The sequence below is a fragment of the Hippocampus bargibanti genome, linkage group LG09, assembly GCF_051943395.1.
Source record: "Hippocampus bargibanti isolate YZ-2025 linkage group LG09, ASM5194339v1, whole genome shotgun sequence".
Lineage (NCBI taxonomy): Eukaryota > Metazoa > Chordata > Actinopteri > Syngnathiformes > Syngnathidae > Hippocampus > Hippocampus bargibanti.
Genome location: NC_142742.1, coordinates 3,641,756 through 3,665,151, shown reverse-complemented (window position 1 = coordinate 3,665,151; position 23,396 = coordinate 3,641,756). Strand labels below are relative to the sequence as shown.

The 23,396-nt window shown below is 42.5% G+C and overlaps 4 protein-coding genes across 4 annotated transcripts; all 4 read left to right on the top strand.

The window, feature by feature from the left end:
- Positions 1 to 80: 80 nt before the first annotated feature.
- Positions 81 to 3,969, top strand: ndufaf1 (NADH:ubiquinone oxidoreductase complex assembly factor 1). Its single transcript, XM_089005236.1, has 5 exons — positions 81 to 302; positions 985 to 1,509; positions 2,491 to 2,676; positions 2,748 to 2,822; positions 3,787 to 3,969. The coding sequence occupies exons 2-5, from the start codon at positions 994 to 996 to the stop codon at positions 3,925 to 3,927; spliced, it is 918 nt and encodes a 305-aa protein (XP_088861362.1). The 5' UTR covers positions 81 to 302; positions 985 to 993; the 3' UTR covers positions 3,928 to 3,969.
- A 605-nt stretch (positions 3,970 to 4,574) lies between these two features.
- Positions 4,575 to 6,783, top strand: nenf (neudesin neurotrophic factor). The gene is made up of 4 exons (XM_089005239.1): positions 4,575 to 4,742; positions 4,814 to 4,874; positions 6,183 to 6,286; positions 6,439 to 6,783. Exons 1-4 carry the CDS (start codon positions 4,599 to 4,601, stop codon positions 6,613 to 6,615), a joined length of 486 nt encoding a protein of 161 aa, XP_088861365.1. The 5' UTR covers positions 4,575 to 4,598; the 3' UTR covers positions 6,616 to 6,783.
- A 2,028-nt stretch (positions 6,784 to 8,811) lies between these two features.
- On the top strand, positions 8,812 to 17,908 carry ezra (ezrin a). The gene is made up of 12 exons (XM_089005234.1): positions 8,812 to 9,011; positions 10,922 to 11,005; positions 12,248 to 12,343; positions 12,458 to 12,732; positions 12,808 to 12,891; positions 14,155 to 14,301; positions 15,177 to 15,273; positions 15,400 to 15,694; positions 16,123 to 16,283; positions 16,362 to 16,454; positions 16,537 to 16,782; positions 17,565 to 17,908. Exons 1-12 carry the CDS (start codon positions 9,000 to 9,002, stop codon positions 17,727 to 17,729), a joined length of 1,755 nt encoding a protein of 584 aa, XP_088861360.1. The 5' UTR covers positions 8,812 to 8,999; the 3' UTR covers positions 17,730 to 17,908.
- A 1,659-nt stretch (positions 17,909 to 19,567) lies between these two features.
- kcnk3b (potassium channel, subfamily K, member 3b) lies at positions 19,568 to 22,483 on the top strand. The gene is made up of 2 exons (XM_089005237.1): positions 19,568 to 20,087; positions 21,639 to 22,483. Exons 1-2 carry the CDS (start codon positions 19,805 to 19,807, stop codon positions 22,481 to 22,483), a joined length of 1,128 nt encoding a protein of 375 aa, XP_088861363.1. The 5' UTR covers positions 19,568 to 19,804.
- Positions 22,484 to 23,396: the final 913 nt, after the last annotated feature.

Sequence of the window (23,396 nt, the reverse complement as noted above, 5' to 3'; positions counted from 1 at the left end):
AATGCGTGTGAGATAGTTAATTCGATGAATTTACGTATGACGCATATGGAACTTTTATCACCAATGAATAAATCCTTCCGGACACAAATACTTGATGCACACGTTGGGCACTGTACCGTCTACGGACATTACTAAATCGTACCAAGGTTCCTCGTCAATTTTGCAAATTTTAATTATTCATTTGACGTTTTCCTGGGTGTCCTATATAATCTGCAGTGTGGCTCAAGGACGCAGAGAAAGGATTTGAAATAATCCAAGGACAACTTGACCCGCGTCATCCCGTGTCGTACGGCAACAGAATGGTAAATGCAAAATAATGTCAAAATCGAAGAAACAAGAGTCATTATTTTTGTTAATACGCGGTTTTCATAAATTTGTTAGAGAAACGTGTATTTTTGTAATAAACTATCGACATTTGATACTTTATTACGACAGGCGTTTGGATTCACTTCTAGTAATTAAAAACGTTATTACAATGACAGGCGTTTGGATTCAACACAAGTAATTAAAATACATAAAACGGGATCCAGATACCATTAGTAGCTGTAGTAGTATTTAGTAGTGGGTGTGCACGCATGTTGACATGCTTGAATGTGTTATGTCTGTATGCATATACATTACATCTACATCAATATCAATATGCCTTTCTTAATACTTGCACTATGTACAGTTTTTTTATGAAACGGTTTTGCACAGTACACAGTTGACATTTTTAATGTGTTATGCTTAGAATATATTGTTTTCTATCCTTTCACCCCCCACCCCATCCCCCTTTTAAATTGCTGCTGTGGACTTTAAATTTCACTATTGTGGGACGAATAAAGGTTTTCTGATTGTGATTCTGATCGATTTGGGTAATCTCCGTCATCTTTTTCCTCTCAAGTACTCTTTGTAGCATATTTTTTACTTTCACTTTTCACAAGACTTTTCTGTTGATGTTGATGTTGACAGAGGTAATGATCAACTTCTCACTTTCCCTCCCAGCGGTAAACTATGCACATCTCTAACACCATGTCCAAAATCCTTCGATTTCCTTCAATGAGGCTTCTGGGTTGCCTCCACTCCCAGCACCATCCGCACCTTCTCCATCCTGTGCTCAGTCGAAGTGTGGCCCAGAGTGAGTACAGACGTCCAGGCAAGCCCACAGAAGACAAGCCTCCATGGCAGAAAATCAACTTCAGCTTGTCCAAAGGCTTGGACGGTATTCGTAAACATATGACACTGTTGAAAACGGAGTTCTTTGAACGCTTTGTGGGCCCCCAGGGGAAACCCATCTTGGAACACATGCTGGAGCAGAACCGAGTAGTTTGGGAGTTTCGAGGGCCCGAGAGCCTGGAGGAGTGGATCGTGTCATCTGATTGTGAGATAGGAGGCCAGAGTGAGGCTTCTTTAAAGCTCGGGAGAAACAACACCACGTGTTTTCTCCATGGGATACTGAGATCGACCCCCCCGAAAGACGGAGAGACGCGCTACAGCGGCTACTGCAGCATGCGCTCCAAACAGCCGCTGGTTTGTGTATTTTGAAATACCTCGGTTTACAAACCCCTTGGCTTACGAACTTTTCGGTTTACGAACGTTAAATTTATGAAAATTTTACCTTGGCATACAAACTTTTTTTGGGATACACACAGAACTACCTCAATGAGTCATGTGTCGTTCACGAACGAGCCCGTTCTTCGAACAACAAAATGGCAGCCGACTGTTTTTGTCCTCTATTCCCTGCCCCCAGTCTTTGGTTAAAGCCACGTGATTGGTCAAGAACACAGCAGTGAGGGGAGGTGGTTTAAACATTAAAGAGACAGGCAGATGACAGTGAGAGACTTTCAACTTTGATAGTTCAAAGGCAGAATGCAGACTGCAAGGTTAAAATATCCCATAAATCAGGCTCCACAAACAACCCGCACAAGCCATCTGTACACTTGATGCAAAAAGCTATCAACCCTCCTAAACAGAACACAATTGATGAGGAACTAGCTAAAATTATCACAGCGAAAGCATCTACAAGGGATAATTCCTCAAAATGGTGAAAGACGAAGGTTATGTTCAACATTAAGTGGTTAATGCTGAGGAAACCAGCCATTCCATTTCATCAAGCCATCAACGACCATCACAAAGGTAAATAAAATGACTTTATTATATAGTACAGTTTATTTCTTTCATTATAATACCATCGCACATTTATTATACATAAAATATATATAGGTATATTTTGTGTAGTTTTAAGGCTTAGAAAATTAGAAAGTAGAAAAGTGTGTTTTATGGGGACCTAGGAACGGATTATTCTCATTTTAATAGTTTCCTATGGGAAATTAATTTTTGGGATACACACTTTTTGCCTTACACACTGTCTGGGAACCAATTAAGTTGGTAAACCAGGTTATCACTGTATATGAATAATACTCTTCTGCCTATCTTTTATGTAGTCACTTAACCATTGCCATCAAATATAATCAGTGGTATTGTCTACTTACATCTCTAACCTCCCCCAAGGTGTCATTCGACCGAAAGCGACACCACGACTGGACCAGCTTCAACACGCTGCATCTGCGCGTTCGCGGCGACGGCCGTCCGTGGATGATCAACCTGGCAGCGGAGACCTACTTCTCTCACCAGAAAGATGACATTTACAGCTACTTCCTGTACACCAGAGGGGGGCCCTACTGGCAGGAGGTCAAGGTACTGTATGGAAATAAGAAGCAGAACAAAATATGGTGCATGATATTCAACAAAGTATTCCAACCCTGCAGATTCCATTTTCAAAGTTTTTCCTCGCCAATCGGGGAAGAGTTCAGGATGATCAGCATCCTCTCTGGCTGGACAAGGTACGCGTTAGAACCCCTGCTGTTAAGCAGATTTGAATTAAGGGGCAACCCCATTTTGTTTGTTTCTTGTTCTATTAGAGGGAGCTGATTTGCCAGTAGAAATAATGAAAGTAGTTTAACCGTATTTTCCGGTGTATAAGGCGCACCCAAAGTGTACAGGGGGAAAAAAAACAGTGTACATTTATAATTGTATTTTATTTATTGTAATCTATTTGTGATTGCATTTTATTTATTATAGTACCTATGCTTGTCTGTGACTGTAAAGTATCATTGAGAGCTTTGAAAGGCGCTTAAAATGTAATGTCTTCTTCTTCTTATTATTATTACATAGCCTCACAAAGTATGTACAAAGCAGGTACAAAAACGTGTCTTGAGACTGAGATGTACAAGTGGAAAACAATGTTTCAGGCAAAAAGAACCCTATATAGTGCAAAAGTATCAAATATAGCCACTAGATATAAGAATATACGCAACCATGTTTATTCTACAAAAGGAATGAACATTTGATGGAGGGTGCAGTACCGCTTATGGCCGAGAGGGGGTGCGCTCTCCCATTCATTTCAATGGCGAGGCCACTTTCGCATTCATTTCGATGGAGGCGCAACTAGTGACTGCAATATCACATTTGGCCGCCAGGGGCGCGCTCCCCCATTCATTTCAATGGCCAGGCCACTTTCCCCTTCATTTCTATGGAGGCGCTACCAGTGGTTGCAATATCACATTTGGCCGCTATGGGCGCTCTACCCTATTCATTTTAATGGCCAGGCCATTTTCCCATTCATTTCTATGGAGGCGCAGTACCGCCGGCGGCCGCCAATGGGCGCTCCTCCATTTTAATGACCAGGCTTTTTTCACATTCATTGGGGGCGCGCTTTATACACAGGAAAATATGTTTATTATTTCACGGCGAGATTTTTAATATAATCAGTTTCAAAAATATTTTTTTTTTCTTCGTATCGTACAGATTAACACTATCGGATTTACCTTGGGAGACAAAGCGGACGGGCCCTTCCAGCTAGAGATCGACTTCATCGGCGTCTGCAAAGATTATGCGCACACGGAGGAGTTTGCCTACGAGCTGTATAAGAGAAATCCGGAAGTTTGACACTGTGTAGATTGCTATTTGATTACATTTTTGGGATGGTAACTTGGCATTTCTTGTCTTCGGCGCTCGGGAGAATAAACTGTCATACAGACTTTATTGTACAAACACCAAGAAACTATACATAGTGATAGTTGTATTAAATGAAATTATACATAGTGATTCTTAGATTTTTATAAGGAAAGTTTGAATCACTTTTTTGTGATGTTTGTTCAAACAGTCATACTTCAGGGTAGAGTGAACGTTGGCGTGAATGGCTGCCGCTGCTCACCCACACAAAAAAATCCTGTGACTGTAAAGTGTCCTTGAGAATTTTGAAAGGCGCTTAGAAATTATTATTACTATTATAACTTGACATGTTTATGTGATAAATGTCATCTGTGGTGGGCCCTGGGGGAATCTGTCAAATTAAAAAAGTCTGTGATTCAGATATTTTAGGCCAGCAGAGAAGGCCTTGCAGGCCCTGACGGCCCATCACTGGTGTTACGGATATCTAAATGTTAAGATTTGTTATATATCGATGAATGCAAAATGAGATTTTCACATGTCCTACATTTTCGTTGGCCCTAAACGCACCAATGACCAAATATGGAAGCAACCAAGTGAGAAGGACGAGTTCTTCCGGATCCGGTTGAGAGAAAAAAAAAGAAAGAAAAACAAAGAAGAACTCTACCATGGCAACCGTCACAAGCGCTGCTTTCGTTCTGCTTGTTGCCCTATTAAACGTTTCTTTAGCAGACAAATTAAAATATAAAGCGGCCACAAAACCAGTGAGGTTATTCACCGAGGAGGAGCTCCGGCGTTACGACGGCAATCGCGTACGTAGTACTTGAGTTACCATTCGGGATAGGAAAATGTATGGTGGCTAAAATGTATGTCACTGTAACAGGAAGGAGAGCTCATTTACATGGCGATAAAAGGGGTGGTGTTTGACGTCACTAAAGGAAAAGGTGCGGTAAAGTCCACACTAGAACACTCGGTCTTTGTCACATCTCTGTCCAATAAAACACACATATTTTCTTTTTGTTGTTGCTTCAAAAGGTGTCGTTTGGGAAGTAGATACAAATGTGTATTCATACACGTCATATTGTTTGAGAAAATTGTGAAGGGCTGTGGGGGGGTACATATATTAATGAAATGAGGCTACATTCAAATCTTGCATGCGGTTTTAATACGACTAACTTTTCCATACTTTCTCTCCATATACCGATATAAAGACATTAAAATAACCCCTTAAAATATTTGTGTATGAAATTGACATAAATTAAAACAGGATGTTTTTTTTAATTGTTTTATTTTTTAGTTATCCAGTATAAACTTCGATTGTAGTTCCAATTAGTTGCGCCAGCCTTCACTAAACCCCGAAGTAACTCAAATAGATAGAAAGCTAGCTAGCTAGCCAATCAATAGCCAACAGATAGCTAGCTAGATAGCCAGCCAGCTAGATAGTGAATAGATACCTAGCTCGATAGCTTGCCAGCCAGATAGCTAGCTAGCTAGCCAGCCAGATAGCTAATAGATAACAAATAGCTAGCAAATGATAATAATAAGAATACTAGTATACATTCATGTCAGCACTGAAAGCTATGCTAAAAGCTAATGGATAGCAAATAAATAGTGAATAGATAGCCAGATAGCCAACAGCTAACACGCTCGACAGCTTACAGATAGCTAATAGCTAGACAGCTAGCTACTGGATAGCTAATAAATAACTAATAGATAGCCAGATAGCCAACAGCTAGCCAGTTAACAGCATGAATAGTCCCTTTAGCGGTGTGAAAATAATGTAAAAAATGATATGGCACCTAAACTGTGCAAGCGAGAACGTGCGGAGGTTCTAAACAATACAATTTTTTTTTCTTTTTTTTTCCGTATTCCAAGGTTAATTACAAATAAAATATATTAACTCATTCATTGCCAGACAATGTGCAAAAATGTGTTTACTCCAGTGCCAGGGTTTTTGTCATTTTTACTCAAAATCAAGGACCCAAAGAATATTGATTTTTAGGATGACATAAACATTCAATGCAGCGTAAGAAAAATTAGAGTATCTTCTCTCGTCAGAAAAAAAGGAGTTAATTCCTAAGTTATATGGCTCTGGAGTTAGCTGAGCTTGAAATGGGGGCAGTTGTACAAAATGCAAATGCTGCTTGATCAAATTTTATTTCCTTCACAATGTGTTCCCGTTAATTATATAATAACCTGAACTCAGAATAGAGCCAGCAGAAAGGCAAACATTTTTTTCCCCCCCATTTCAGAATTTTACGGCAAAAACGGGCCCTACAACGCTCTAGCGGGAAAAGATTCCACTCGGGCCGTGGCCAAAATGTCGCTCGAGGAAGATGATCTGACATCGGATATTGTGAGTGTTTTACAACTGTTTCTCCGCCAAGGAGATTTCATTCAATATTTGCATGATTAGCGCTGAAATACCCACATAAATACCACATAGAGACGAGGCTAAATTGTGATCAGACCCATGGACTAAATGTTTATTTCTTTCTTCTATGACAGTCAGGCCTTACGACCGATCAGCTAAGTTCCCTGGAGAGCATCTTTGAGGGCACGTACAAATCCAAGTACCCCATCGTGGGCTATACGGCAGCACGTATCCTGAACCAGGACGGGAGTCCCAACGTGGACTTCAAACCCGAAGATCAGCCGCACTTTAACATCAAAGATGAGTTTTGAGCTCGCCCGTTTCCTTTACAACATGAATTTAGCGATGTTAGCTTATTGCTTTGTTACTCTTAACGTTAAGATTTGAAACACATGACCGACGGATTTCTATTGAATAAACAAATGTTTTTGAATCGTCTGTTTTTCTGTAAAAGAAAATAAAATACAGTGATACCTCTGTTTTCGACCATAATCCGTTTCAGAAACCTGTTCAAAAACCGAAACAGCAATTTCCATTCAAATCAATGTAAAAAATCTTAATCCGTTCAGTCTAGAAAAAAACTTTTCACTATTTCACAGCATAAACCGGATAAAAACTTAATAATAGAGCAGGTCATGTGTAAAATTCCATAAAAACAAACTGTAATGTTTTATTTTCACCAATTTTTAACATCAACATTAAGATCTGCATAAAAAGCTCTCTATCTGTCTGCCACGGGGCGTGTTTGCACCTATCCCAGCTGTCTTTGGGCAATCACAGGGCAAACTAACTTTCCAAACCATCCTCTGCTTGCTTTAAAATCATAATATTCAAGAGATCTTAACCAAATATGTCTGCATTTTTGCAAAAATAATACAATATTACAATAATACAATATTAATGCATCGGTGAGGAAGTGACGTATAAGGAATCGGAGGGTAGTCGAGTGATGCATTCAGATGCACTCAGTTTGGTTGAGAACCAAATTTCGGTTGTATACCGGGGCATAAAAAATCTGAGATTTTTGGTTGAAAACCAAATGGGATGAGTACCGAGACGTTCAAAAACCGAGGTTTGACTGTACTTTAGATCGGAACTAGAAGGTCAAAATCAACGCAATATATTATATTATATACAGTAAAGTCTCGTTATATCGATATCGGATATATCGATAGTCCCGGTTATATCGATACTATTTCTATGCACGCACGGAGAAAATTACATGCAAACAGGGTCGGATATATCGATAGTCCCGGTTATATCGATATTTTTTCGGACTCCCTTGAATATCGATATAACGAGACTTTACTGTATTATATATATTGCAGACTTTCAGTGATAGTTTTTCGGTACAATAAAAAGAACAATATTGAAGGGCGGCTGAACAAAGAGAATTGTCAATTGATAATTTTCGGCAGCACGAATATGGCAGCACTGTTTTTGATTTGGGAGGAATGTCATTTGACTGTCATCGCTGGACAGCTCTGGATGGATGCATGGCTTGAGGAACCCACGATGAGAAGAAAGGAACGTCAGCGCAGAGCGCCGATGCGTATGTGGAATATGTCGCAGCTTGGAATTGAAGCGGATTGACGTGGGACAGGAGATGTTAGACAATCTCTTTTCGTCAATGGATGCTAAAGCTTCCTGTTTGCTTTTAATATTTAGTTTGTAGCAGACGTGCACATTTAATCATGGCAACCCTAATCCACTGGTGAAAATGATGCTTTAATGCTCTCCTTTTTCATCTAGAAGTGCTTCATGCAACAAAGAGGGTGCAGAAAGTGCTTACGATTGAATGACTTGTGTCTTGTGGTGTCACATTATTATTTTTATTTTACTTCAAGATGGCGCCGCGAGAGTGGCTGCCTTTACAGCAGCTCCTGTATTTTTCGTTTTCTACTTCTTCCTTTCCTTTCCTCTGACTTTCATCACTTTACTGCTGTGAAATGTAAATGTCTCCACTGCGAGATGAATAAATGCTAATCCAATTGTTCACTTATCCCCCTCAAAGTATTTATAGGCCTAGCCAGGTACATATTTGTGGTGAAGAAGTATCTTGAGGTACATGTTTGTAGTTATCTAGTTCTCATAATTGTAACTAAGATTCATCATACGCTCAAAAATTGCTGTTTGGTGTCAGAAAAACAAATCCGTCCATTTTTTTTTTGGACAGTCGTGTGAACTGATGGATCTTCAAGAATGTTGTTCTGTTTGGTATTATTGATTTTTGGTGGGTATCTGAAAGAAGTCAGCCGAAATAGCTAGAGTTCAAAGGTCACGTTGTTTTGTTTTTGTTTAAGAATTTGCTTTCTTTCGACTAACTAAATAGACAGCCGGCGTTATTTCGATCCCTTGATAAGCATACGTCACTCTGTAGCTTCAGCATCTACAATCAGCGCGCCGACTGCTCCGTTCAAAGGTCAACTTCGGAGCTGTGTTTTTTTTTGTTTTTTTTGAGGGGGTGGGAGGGTTGGGAGAGGACGTCTCCTTAGTGTTTGCGCGATAGTAACCAAGTCAAAAGGCGGTTCAAAGGGTACACGCCCTGCCCTCCTATAGTCGGACGAACCAGCCAGCCACAGCCCAGCCGTCTTTCTTTAGCAGGTGGACGCTCCCGCTGCTTCCTCAGTCCTTCCTGGGAAACGCCCGACCGACTTCCTCCTTCTACCACCAGACGACCATCGCCGCCACCGAGATGCCCAAAACGGTAAGAACGGATCGACGAATACACTTTTTCTTTTGCTATTTTACCCTATGATTGATTTGACTTTAGTTCCTTCTTGTCTTTTTTTTAATTACTCATTAACCACAAATTCAACTTGACCGGTTGTGACACACAAAGCGAAGCGACCGAGAATTTGCCGGCGTTTAAAGGACAACCGACGTCACTTTTTTGTTTCCTAACTGACATCAGAAAAACGTTTTATAGCATCTAAAATACCAAAAACACACAGTATGATATTTTTAGTCAAATGTAAAACACCAATAAAAATGACTTAAAGTGTCTAAAAAGTACTTCAATTTGAAACCGGAAGTGGCCAGTTTCAGAAGGTCCCGCCCCCATGTTCGTGGTGTCACGGCAAGACGTATTGCCTTGCTCTAGAATCAAAACAATGGCTTCAGATTCGGAGAATATGCCTTCTTGTTACACATCCAGTTATGAATATGAGTCAAATAGTTCTGAAGAAGAAAGCATACGTGTTTGCAATCGATTAAAGAATTTATTCCGTGTCATTTTGAGGCATCAGGGGTGGGAAATGTCGCACCCAAAAAAGGCAGAAAATGGCGACCAACCTCCGTGTGAGGAATTAATCAGCCCGTTTCCACAGGCTGATAAATTCCTTCCATGGAGCTTGGTATCCCTCTTCTGGCGGCTTTTTGGTGCAACACGAGGTTTTTAGACCAAACAAGTACAGCAAAATACAGTAAAGTCTCGTTATATCGATATCGGATATATCGATAGTCCCGGTTATATCGATATTTTTTCGGACTCCCTTGAATATCGATATAACGAGACTTTACTGTATATTGACGTGATGGAAGGACGGTTACAATGCGTCTTTTTTTACGGTCAAGGGCGGTCCTTAAATGACGTCACATACGGACTTGTCACCAACTCAAAAACAAGACTTCCTGAATATTCAGCGCGAGTCTTAAAACGTAAAATATAGCTATATGCGGTGGAATCTTTGTAAAATACGCTCAGTAGAAGTCATTTGAAGATATTTTACAAATTATGGACACAACTTGTCCGGAGATGTCGGTTGTCCTTTAAATAAATAAACTTGTCTTTTGACAGTGAGAAGAATTAATCTTGCCCGCCGTGCATTTGTTAGCGGTAACGATACGTGCGGTACGTTTGATATGTATTCACTATGAACCTCCAAGGAGAAAATCTTGGCCCGAGAGGTCGCAGAGTGACGTGGAGTCATGAGTCACGTCGCAGGAATTTTTCACCTTCTTGAACAAAATGTCACTTCAAGATGGATTTTTTTTTTTTTGTGGTCGTTAGTTGCAATGATTAGCTCGGAGGAATTTAAAGGTAAGCCTCCCCCATATAAGCTAAAGTGACGGTCATGCAGAAATCTACTTTTTTTGGGTTGCCCAACTTTGACTGAGTTTATCTTTATGACTGTTCATAAAATCCTTGCGAAAGCGAATCCGGAGGTGTAAGAGGTCAAGGCGGGTAACGGGGGTGTTTAGTCACATGTCCGTTTTTCATACTGATTATTTGTTACCCCATTTTAGCAAGTGAAACTTATCACTGTCAAAAACAGAGAGAAAGAGCAAAAGACTGACAGTAAATCCAGCGACTTGTTGTTAGCGACCGCCGTGCTATTTTTATTTTTTTTTCGCCTAGTGACCACAGTCCAAAGTCTAATGAGATAGTGAGCAATTATGGCTTATGAACAATCCACTTCCACATTAAAAGGCAATTATTTACATCATTTTTTTTCCCCTCCATTCGGAATAATCAATATGTCCGTTCAGGTCAATCGCACGAGTTTTTTTTGAGAAAGCGGATGTTCTTAATATTACACAATGGGAAGCACGTATCAAATTAGAGGTTGACGAATGTCGCAGAGTCACGTGACTGAGCGACCTTTCCTCCCCCAGGTCAACGTTCGCGTCACCACCATGGATGCTGAGCTGGAGTTTTCCTTCCACCCTAATACGACGGGGAAGCAGCTCTTTGATCAGGTCAGAGGCCGATTGTTAAATGTTTTTTTTTTTCCCGGTAAATTGGAACGGGAAAAAAATCATGAGGAAGGATAGTGATGGCGTCCCAAAAAAATGTACATCCATGTTTTACGTTTAAAAATTCTTTTTTTTTTTTGTAGCTGGGATGCCGTTTTCTGCAGGTGTCCCCATTTTTTCCCCGTCATTATATTATTGTAAATCCTCAGCATTTTGTCCTCATATTATATTTCGCAAGCGACCCGAATAACCAGTGACCAATCATCCAAAATCCAAATGTGTGTAAATTAATAAGGGTATTTTGATCATTTACTAGCTATAAAGTTTGAGATGATTAGTAAAATGAATGTAAAATGGCATTTTCTGTGTAGCTCTTTCTCTTGTTTCTATTTATAATTGTATTTCATTTATAGTATTCTATTTGTGATTGGATTTTATTTATTACAGTACCTATGCTTGCTTGTCTGTGACTGTAAAGTGTCCTTGAGAGCTTTGAAAGGTGCTTGAAATGAAATGTATATGTTACTTCCGGGTAGAGTGAACGCTGGCGCGAATGGCTGCCGCTGCTCACCCGCACAAAAAAAATATGTGACTGTAAAGTGTCCTTCAGAGTTTTGAAAGGCGCTTATAAATGAAATGTATTATTATTATTATTAGCCATTTTGGAATACATTAGTCACTCGCTAGTCCAGTCAGAACAAAAATGGTTTTGTCCGGTTGAAATTATGATATATATGTTTTTCCTTTTCAGGATTATTACCAAAATCGGGGTGAGAAGCTGTCAATATTTACTCATTTTAACTTTCACTGTCAAACGTGCAAAAATGTGTCCACTACAGTGCCAGGGTTTTTGTCATTTTCACTCAAAATGCAGGACCCAAAGAAGATTGAGTTTTAGAACTACATAAACATTCCATTCAGCACAGGAAGCCAGAGAAGCCAGAGACTCTCTTCTTTTATTAGAAAAAAAAGTTAATTCCTAAGTTATATGGGTCTGGAGTTATCTGAGCTTGAAATGGCGGTGACTGTCCAAAATACAATGCAATAGATATTGATTTATATAGCGGTTTAACAACAGCTCAAGCTGTAACAAAGCGCTAACATGGACAAAAGGCAAATTCTGCCCCCCCCTGGTGGAAGGGAAAAACATTGCCAGAGGTCTGACCAGCGCTTTATCGGCACCCCCGCAAGAAAAACCACACTTTTCAATTTCTGCGTTAAATTTTTGCTGATTTTTGTTTTTAGGTGGCCAGGACAATCGGATTGCGTGAGATTTGGTACTTTGGGCTCCAGTTTGTCGACGGAAAAGGTTTACTCACCTGGCTCAATATTGAGAAAAAGGTTATTTTGTTAATTTACGTTTTTTTGGGGTGAAATCTGAGGCATTTCTAATAAGATTTTTGTCATTGTTTGATGAGAGAAAGAGACAAAAAAAATGCTTGGGTACCTTCACAGGTGATGTCGCAGGACATACGCAAGGAAACGCCGCTGCAGTTCAAGCTACGTGCCAAGTACTACCCGGAGGACGTGGCAGAGGAGCTGATCCAGGACGTGACTCGCCGGCTCTTCTACCTGCAGGTCAAGGAAGACATCCTCAACGAGGACGTCTATTGTCCACCGGAGTCTGCCGTGCTCCTCGCCTCCTACGCCATCCAAGCCAAGTATGGCGAGTACAAGAAGTCGGTGCATCATCCGGGCTACATGTCCTCGGAGCGTCTCATGTCACGCAGGTGAAAAAGGGGAATGCATGCTTGAAGACTTCAAACAATATGAGCACAGTGATGCTAACCTGCTCACTCCAATAGAGTCCTGGAACAACACAGCTTGTCCAAGGATCAATGGGAGGACAAGATACAGGTCTGGCACGAGGAGCACGGATGCATGCTCAAGTAGGTTTCACTTGAAGACCACTGCTCAGTTAAAAGTTCATCTGCATTTATGCAACGTCCTATCGTGGAAATAATCCGCTGCAGTATCTGGTGTCGAAGCAGTCACGTTCTCGTGTATGTAAAAGAACAACTCTTTTGTGTCGTCGAAAAAGTGGTTTTTGACTGGGGTTTTGTCAAGAACCGATCCAAGGACGTCTGTTTTTGTCAGCTTTTAAAGGACAACTGACACCATTTGTTTGTTTCCTAACTGACATCGGAGAAACATTTTATAGCATCTAAAATACCCAAAACATGCACACTAATATTTTTAGTCAAATGCAAAACACCAATAAAAATGACTCAAAATATCCCAAAACAGCCACAAAATGAGCTTGGAACTGGGCAGATTCAGAAAGTCCCGCCCTCTTGTTCGTGACATCACGCCAGGATACTCTTTCACAAACTGCCTTGCTCCAGAATCGAAACAATGGCTTCAGAGAGTTCAGATTCAGAGAAGATGCTTTCTTGTTACTCATCCAGTTATGAATATGATTCAAATAGTTCTGAAGAGGAAAGCATAAATGTTTGCAATCGATTAAAGAAGTCCTTCCGTATCAATTCGAGCTGTCTGGACTCCAATGTAGCGGCCAGAAAATGCACAAGATGGCGCCTAAGCTCCGTTGGAAATGGGCTGATTTGTCCGCTGGGAACTTGTGTAAACATACACCTTTTTTAAGCGTGTTACCGCAATTGGCTGTGACACACAACGATTCACCATTGCGTTATTGATGTAGTTTTCCTTCTAATTTCGCCATCAACACGGTGTTTTCGGACGAAAAAAAGTACCCAAAATGCATTGCGTGTCGCTTTCTCTGTCAGGGGCATTCCCTCAGTGACGTCACTTAGGGCATCGTCATCAACTCGAAAACAAGACTTCCTGAATATTCAGCGCAAGTCTTAAAACATAAAATATAGCTATATGCGGTGGAATCTTTGTAAAATGCGCTCAATAGAAGTCATTTGAAAAAATCCGCCATAATAATCTTCCATTCACTCTCATATGGACAAAATATTCAATCTCTCGTGTAGTCAAAATAACCAGGCACCCGGTGGAGTTGAAACGATCCCTGTTGTGTCGTCAAAACGGTCACACGCTCATCTATCAAAACAATCATTCACACTTGTCTTCTTCAAACACTAATTTTCTGATTTGTTCTAAACAATCACCCTGATGTAGTCAAAAATAAATAAATTCACACTGAACATTACCTGAATTCCATCCAGGGACGAAGCCATCATCGAGTACCTGAAGATCGCCCAAGACCTGGAGATGTACGGCGTCAACTACTTTGAGATCAAGAACAAGAAAGGCACTGACTTGTGGTTGGGCGTGGACGCACTGGGCCTCAACATCTACGAGAAGGAGGACAGGTGAGTTTGTTAGGGTGTGTTGACATGCTGACACACACACACACACAGAAAGACAGACACGCTGTCTGTCATTGCTCCTGAGGTTGTCGACCTCGTCCTGCTGATCGTATTCATTTGGCGAGGTCGTTGAACTCTTACATATGGTTCAACACAACCTGGAAAATTGCGAATGCCTGATCAATAACAGAACCCCGCAGTGTTTTGGAAGTATAATATGAGTAAGAGGATCCAACTAACAGGCTGCTTCATGCATCATCGCAACCACTTTTACCCAATGTCATTTTGTATCCAGGAAAAGGCTTCTTCAGCCGTGATCTGTACTACTTTGAAGGTGTCTGACGTTTCGCTCCTCATCCGAAGAGCTTCGTCAGCGAACTAAAGTTCTACTGGTAACTCTGGCGCTATATCTCAAGTGGCCATGCCAGACCTCTGCTCTGATAGATCCCTGCGCCGGACCCCTGCTCTAAGGTTGCGGGAGCAGTAGACCACTCCCTGAAGCCAATCTGATTACTTCTATTGTTCTATCCCTGGCTCTGGTTTCACCATATTAGCCAATCTGATTACCTCTCCACTCTGATTACATCTATAGTTCTATCCCTGGCTCTGGATTTGCGTCATTAGCCAATCCGATTACCACTATTGTTCTATCCCTGGCTCTGGTTTCCCTCATTAGCATGACTAAGTCTACGTGGTATCGGCTTAAGAAGTGAAACGTCTGACACCTTCAAAGAAATACAGATGACGGCTGAAGAAACCTTTTCCTCAATGGACCACTCCTGCACAACTGAGAGCCTACACAGATGTCCATGGTACCCTGATTTTTTTAGAGCAATACAGTTTTATGGTTACTCTTGTTTTCCATTTCATTCATTCAGGATGACTCCTAAAATCGGATTTCCCTGGAGTGAAATCAGGAATATTTCCTTCAACGATAAAAAGTTTATTATCAAGCCCATCGACAAGAAATCCCCTGTAAGTACTTGACACCGGGAAAACCATCAAGGATATCACTCATCGTCTGACATTCCGAGAGTTATGATTAGCTGGATACGGCTAGTACGCAAGGGCATTGTTGTTGGTTTTTCGTCCCCCTTCAAGGACTTCATCTTCTATGCGCCGCGGCTGCGTGTCAATAAGCGCATCCTTCAGCTGTGCATGGGCAACCACGAATTGTACATGAGGCGCCGCAAGCCGGACACCATCGAGGTGCAGCAGATGAAGGCGCAGGCCAAGGAGGAGCGGCTCCAGAAGAAGATGGAGCGCGACCAGTTGGAGAGCGAGAAGAAACGCAGGGAGGCCATCGAGCTCGAGAAGGAGCAGATGGAACGTGAGAAGCGAGATCTCATGTCCAAGCTTCAGCAATACGAGGAGACCACCAAGAGAGCCGAGAGGGGTGAGCTTCAATTACCTTAGTTTTCGCTCTATATAAATACAGCTGTATTGTATTGTATTCCCTTTAGCATAGCCCCATCTAGTGGCTATATAACTGAACCACATCTACAACTGTAGCTTCTATTCTATGTGCCTTATGGTGCGCCATATATAAGGAATTTCATATATAGATCAGTGGTTCTTAACCTGGGTTTGATCGAACCCTAGGGGTTCGGTGAGTCGGTCTCAGGGGTTCGGTGGATCGTCCGCCACAGAGGTCCACCCCTCAGTCTAGTCTGCAGTTAGTAGGCACAGTCTTTGGAAGAAGGGTTCGGTGAATGAGCATATGAAACTAGTGGGGTTCCGTGCCTCCAACAAGATTAAGAACCAGTGATATAGATATTTGGAACACTATCATGACAAAAAAACTCTACCGCTACCGCCTTGCAGAGCTCCAGGAGCAGCTGGACCGGGCTATCCGGCTGGAAGAGGAACGAAGGAAAGTGGAGCAGGAAGCGGCCCGGCTTGAGGCCGAGAGGATGGAGGCCATCATCGCGAAGGAGGAACTGGCCAGGCAGGCTGAGGACCAGATGAAGAGCCAGGAGCAGCTGGTGAGATCCCAGTGGATCCCGTGTCCCTTTGTCTTGCGTTCAAAGAGTGTGAGATGTTCCTGCGTCTGTTTTCCCAAGGCCACTGAACTGGCAGAGTACAGCGCCAAAATCTTGCTGCTGGAGGAGGCCAAGAGGGTGAAGGAGGAGGAGGCGGATACGTGGCACTGCAAGGTGACATTCCGACAGTCATCCAGCGACAAGTGGTTTTTAGAAGTCAAGGCGGCCTCTCAAGACCAAGTACCTTATTCCCCAGGCTAAAGAGGTGGAGGAGAATCTGGTGAAAACTCAGGAGGAGCTGCGCAACGTGATGACCAGCTCGACCCCGGTGGCCGTCGCCGCCTCCTCGTCCTCCTCGGATAGCGAAAGTGACCACGAGCACAGCGAGGAGAACAGTACCTACAGCGCCGAGCTGCATTCACAGGGCATCAACGATCACCGCCGCGAGGAGGACAGGCTCACAGAGGCCGAGAAGAACGAACGTCTGCAAGCCAAGCTCAAGGTGAGGCGTGGGGCCTTCACAGCGTGATCAAATTTAGATTGGGTTTCATATTAGCATTTTATTTAGATCAGGGTTCTGGGTTCAAGTTAGGGGTTCAACCTGATGTTAGGGTTGATAGTGTTTCAAGATGGGATAAGGGTCATGAACTAGGGTTACAAACTAGGATTTTAGACAGGGCTTTTGAGGTTTCAGAGTAGGTTTCAAATCAGGGTTAGGTTTTCAAAGGTTTGCCAAATACTGTATTTAGGGTTTATGAATGGGGGTTGCAGGATAATGGTTATGGTTAGGGCACAATGTGTTCGTATTGCAAATTGCCTTAACAGTTCCAGTTTGAAAATGTGGTTTCAAGATAAGGATATGGTGTCAAATTAAGGTTTTAAGACACATTTGGGTTTTCAAATTGGGCCAAATTTAGAGTTTAATATTGGGGAATAGTTTTGAGTGTGGGTTTCAAGCTACAGCAAGGAGCTACAACATGTGAGTTTACAGTATGAAAACAGGGTTTTAGGGTAAGATTACGGTGTTTGAAGAACTTTGAATGAGATGAGGGTTATAGTTACCATTTTGTGTTTTATGGTAGGGTTAGGGTTTTAAATTAAAGTTTCAAAATTACGGAAGGTTTTTTTTTTTAATTTAGGTTTTGATTTTCAGGGTTTCAAACTACTGTGTTAAAGTCGAGTTTTCAATTAGCATTTGAAAGCGGATCATGATGCTATAAATGACCTGCCCCTCACTCCCGTTCTTTGACATCATGACCCGGTTTTACCTGCTCTTCCGATCAGGCGCTGAGCTCAGAGCTGGAGGAGTCTCGCGACCACAACAAGAAAACCGCCAGCGACCTGCTGCACGCCGAGAACGTGCGAGCCGGCCGAGACAAGTACAAGACGCTCAGGCAGATCCGCATGGGCAACACCAAGCAGAGGATCGACGAATTTGAAGCCTTGTAACGCCCAAACCACCCTAAGCACTCAAATGGCCGTACTGTACAGTGCACACACTTGTGAGCTTGTGTGTGTCTTGAAACTAAATCTAAATCTAACACTTCATATTATTTTTATTTTTACGTTGGCCAAACATCGTAATTTTTCAATCTCCTCACATTTCAATTAAAAGTTATTCCAACTTGTTTGATTTGTTGCCGCTTTTCTTACCAAAATACAAACAGGAAAAGCCCTTGCGTCATTTACCCAGCATGTGTGTTACGATTCGCGCATATTGCGAAATGATCCGCGCCACATATGACATACTTCTGTTAAAATAGCTAAAGAAACAGATTTAGTTCAACAGCAATTGGAAACTGTTCGTTTTCCATCAGAGGTTTTAACTTTTATCAGCTGCCATCTTGCCTTACCGATATCTAGCCATGATTACCTTGCATTTATTTCAGTGCGATCCAAAGTCGTGGTAGAGGATATTTCAGGGTTTTCCGTGATCCACCGGAAACTGCCGAAAGAGATAATCAAATATTCATTTACCCATGGTACATTGCAGTATTTACATCAAACATGGTGGATGTTTGCAGTATGGAGCGTTAAACTCGAAAAGACATTAAAAACAGGCAACAAACAAATACATTCTCGTTTTGAAAGAAACAATCGAATAAGTCTGTGGAGGGTAGTGACAATTCGTTGCGGCAAACTGCTGCTAATGATTTGAATTTAATGGCTAATGGGAATGATGTGAGAGCTGTTGCAACACATTGGAAATGTTCAAAGTAAAGAAATTTGTAACATTAGTCAACATTAGTAAGAAATATTGTGCTAAGTCTGTTCTCTTTGTCTTTTCTGTTTCTTTTCCGTGGAATACCAAAAGAGCACAGGATTGTGTAGTAACTAAAGAAAATTGAAAATGTTTGTTTATTTTATGTAATTTTATGTTCCCTGGCAAGTTCCCAGATGCATTCCTGGTGGTGATGTGTCGTTCGCAAACGAGCCGGTTCTTAGAGACGGATCTCTGAAGTTAACGAAGAGAGCCGGTGCTAACGAGGAGCCGCAAATGGGAACCAACTTTATTTGTCCTCTATTCCCCGCCCTCGGTCTTCAGTTAAAGCCGCACGTGATTGGTCGATATCCGTGGTAGAGGAGGGAAGGGAGAATTATGGACAGTGGGAGGCGGTGTTAGGGTCGACAGGTGGACAAATGTTATCACATTACGCTGTTATTATTATTCAATTATTATATTTTTGACTATTTGGCATGATAGCATTATTAATATGAAAAGCAAATTAGTGACCGCTGATCATCAGACCAGAGTAACCACAGGGAACGTGAAAGTTAGTGGATGCTCTCTCTGCACATATAAATAAAGCCATACAAATAAAAATATTTGATATATTGTATTTTTTACATGAATAATTCGTTTTTCACATAATTGTACATGACTTTTGGTCGTTAATTTAAGCAACAAAAACACTGGAGGAGCCATTTGGGAGCCAAAAGAGCCGGATCTTTTTAGTGCACCGAGCCAAAAGAACCAGCTCTCTGAAAGGAGCCGGAATTCCCATCACTCATTCCTGCATTGGAAACTAGTTTGAAATCCTTTACATGGCATGAAACATTGTTTTTTTTTTCAAATGGCAACTTCCTGGCTTGAAAAACAACAGTACGATTAAAATAGGGGAGACTTCGTGGTGGGGTGGCTCGTCAGATTAAGAGTCACTTCGTAAGATACAGCAGAGCAAAAGCAATTATCTTAATTTGTGAAAAACAAACGGGAGTGTCACATCAATATTGACACTGGCGTCCGTTAAGTAGCGTGTAACTGGACAGACAACCCGTACCGTCAATATTTGCTCATTTAACATTCGCCTTCCTCCTCCCCGTCGTCGTCGTCGTCTTGTAGTGTGGGGTTGCCCACTCGTGTCATCCTCCAAAATAGACGCCGATGACAAAGAGTCCAGTGACGTGAATACTCGAGGGAGAAAGAAGAAAGACGAAGAGGTAGTGAAAAGCACAAGTTCCAGTGGTGGCGACGGCGGTGGTACCCGGATGCACCCGCGGACTTGGGGAGTCCTTTTCCCGCCATGAAGCGTCAAAACGCGCGAACTTTGGCGCTTATCGTCAGCATCCTCACTTACTTGCTGGTGGGCGCTGCAGTGTTCGAGACGCTGGAGTCCCGCGAGGAACGCGGCCACAAGCGGCGGTTGGAGTCGCGGCGTCAGGAGGTGATGGTCAAGTTCAACCTGAGCCGGGCCAACTTCGACGAGGTGGAGCAGGTGGTCGCCCAATTACGGGCGCACAAGGCGGGCGTTCAATGGAGGTTCGCCGGCTCCTTCTACTTCGCCATCACTGTGATCACCACCATTGGTGAGTGCGCAAAATGTGATCGTAAGGGGTTCGAATAAGGGTTTTCAAGCAAGGTGGGGTTGTAAATCGGAGTGGAATATTTCAAGTTCAGGTTTCGCGATCGATATGGATGGACGGATGTAGGGATGTGCCAACATTTTTTCAATAATAATTCATCACACATTTTCTAATACCAAGTGCATTTAAATAGCTTTCAAATGATGTATCGATTATTGTTCTACGGCAAATAATAAGGAAATAATGGCATTTTTAATTTTCGAAATATGTGGGGATTTTCTGCCTGTAATTACAGTTAAAAAATGACAATCTGTGACCGAGTTCTTTATCACAGTTTAAACTATCATAACTTTAATTTTTGGGCAGATCTTAACGAGTAAGGTACCATTGGAAAGCTTTTATACAAGAACAGAAAACACAAGAAAAGATTCAAAATATAAATTAGCAAATATCAACGATCGAATGCAGGCAGATTTTCGTCAGAAATCAAAAATGGCTGTCACTGAAGACTAGGAAAGAAAATTGTGAGCTCTAGAAATATATATGCTAATGCTTAATTTTGCTTGAAACTTGGCAGTTATGAAGAACAATATATATTCTGCCACTTGTATGAGTTATAAAAATACAACTTACTCACCTTCATAAACTGTCGTGTTAGCAAAAAGAGCGTAAACTTCAATCAGTTTCCCCCCCCGTCTCTCATTGTCGTATTCGGAAATTTTAAGAACCAGCATGGAGGGAAACGTGTAATACGTCATCATAAGATGCATAGCTTGGAAAATCCCACGAAAATCGATTACGTACTTCACAAAAATGCAATGATATACGACTGCGAGTCCAGAGTGCGCTCTGTTCACTGGACAAAAACAATCGCGGTGGACTATAGGTCACTGTAGCGTACCTAATGGATGGATGAATGTTTCAAACATGGGAATACAGTAAAGTCTCGTTATATCGATATCGGATATATCGATAGTCCCGGTTATATCGATACTATTTCTATGCACGCACGGAGAAAATTACATGCAAACAGGGTCGGATATATCGATAGTCCCGGTTATATCGATATTTTTTCGGACTCCCTTGAATATCGATATAACGAGACTTTACTGTATGTTTCAAATTTTGATTTCTGGCCATGGTCGGGGTTTTAAGTCAATGTGACTGCTTCAAGCAAAGTTTCGAGACATGGTTTAGGTTTCCAAATATGGATTTGAAGTCTTTGACCATTGGTGTCCAACTCAAAGCCGGAGGGCCAGATCTGGCCCCCTACCTCATTTTATGTGGTCTGAGATGCTAGCTAAAATCTGTCGCAAAATCTCATCTGTAATAAATATTATGATAAGCATTTTCTTCAGCAAATTTCCCCCAATTTGGGAGACTATTAAAAGCTTTCTGATTCTTGTAATATAACCTGACTGAAACGTTTATAATGGTATCAGTCACAAAATCCACCTTGATTCAACCACACTGTCGATTACATTGACCTGGTTGACGCAGACATCATGCAAAAACTGATATTTTTGTTTTTGCTATGGCTTGTGTCTCCCACAGGCTACGGACACGCAGCTCCTAGCACAGACTCAGGGAAAGTCTTCTGCATGTTCTACGCCCTGCTGGGTATCCCACTCACCTTAGTCATGTTCCAGAGTCTGGGCGAGCGCATCAACACACTGGTGCGCCACTTGCTGCACCGGGCCAAGAAGTGCCTGGCTTTGCGCCACACTGAGGTCTCCATGGCCAATATGGTGGCAGTGGGCTTCCTCTCCTGCTTGGGCACCCTGTGCGTGGGTGCGGTCGCCTTCTCCAACAGCGAAGGCTGGAGCTTTCTGCACGCCTTCTACTACTGCTTCATCACGCTCACCACCATCGGTTTCGGAGACTACGTGGCGCTGCAGCGGCACGACGCGCTGCAGAAGGAGCCGCGCTACGTGGCCTTCTGCTTCGTCTACATCCTGACGGGCTTGACGGTCATCGGGGCTTTCCTCAACTTGGTGGTGCTGCGCTTCCTCACCATGAACGCAGAGGACGAACGGAGGGACGCCCTGAGGCACGTGGCCCCACCTGGAGCCGGAAAGCCCGGTTCGGAGATGTCATGCCTGGTACCGCCAGCCGCCTCATCGTCGTCCACGCCCAAAGCTAAAGACGTCTACGCGGAGGTGTTGCACTTCCAGACCATCTGCTCATGCCTGTGGTACCGCAGCGAGGGCAAGCCGCGCGGCGGTTCCGACGCCATCCCCCGTGACCTTGGGTTCTCTGACGCTTACCTACCGCGGGATAGGACCCGTTACGTCGAGACGGCATCCACAGGTTGCGTGTGTACGCCGCGCCGGCGTTCCAAGAAGCGCCTGGACATTCTCTCACCATTCCGGATGTTTATGAGACGCAGTTCGGTGTAGGGGCAAAAGTAGTACTTTTCTTGCAAGCTGGGAAATTTCTGGCTTGTGGTGCTAAGCAAACCAACGTGCGGTGAACTTGATCGTTGGACCGCTGGCGTTTTACGGGTGCAGGCTACAAACTGAAATGGTACAACTGGTGGTCTCTGAGAGGACGGTGACTCACAAGCAGCTTGTTTGCAGTGCCCTGAAATGATATGAAACAACAACAATTTGAAAACATGAAACGGAATCTTCAGAATCTCTGAGCTGCTATTTCAATGATATCCATCCCATGGGTATCACGTATGACTCTGAATGAACAACAGAGAACTTGTAATGCAGTTGAGATGTCAGCGCAATTGTTGGTCAACTCGCGGTGCTAAAACACAAACGCGCGGTACACTAGATCGTTTGAGTCGCGGGGGTTTCAATAGGGAAGCTGTCAGAGATGTTCGATCGGACACTGTGGACCAAGGCTCGAACACAGAAAGATTGTCTTTTACTGCCGGCAGGAGACGCAGCCATTCATGACAAACGGCTGAATTCTGCAGCCCTGTGCCAAGCTATTTATTCAGAGTATATGCAAATTTAAGTGATATATTAGTAAAACATACTTTTCTTCATTATAATACCACACCTCTTGAGTTCTAAGCACGAACCGCTGTCAGCAATAAAACATTGCCTTTTCCACGAACTGATAAATTTATAACCTGGCTAATGAGCTTTTCCTGTGAAGGAGTTTCAAGTCGTAAATTACTCCGGTGATAAAGGAGTTTCCCAAGTCCTAAATTCTGTCCAAGGCTGTGTGTGTTAAACTTAGATTGACCTCAGGCCATCTGCGCCGTTTGGTTGGTCAGCTAAGCATAAAACTTTTAAATATGATAACTTCTTATTCTGTCTAATCTCTATCAGAAGCCCATACTTCCTTCTCCCC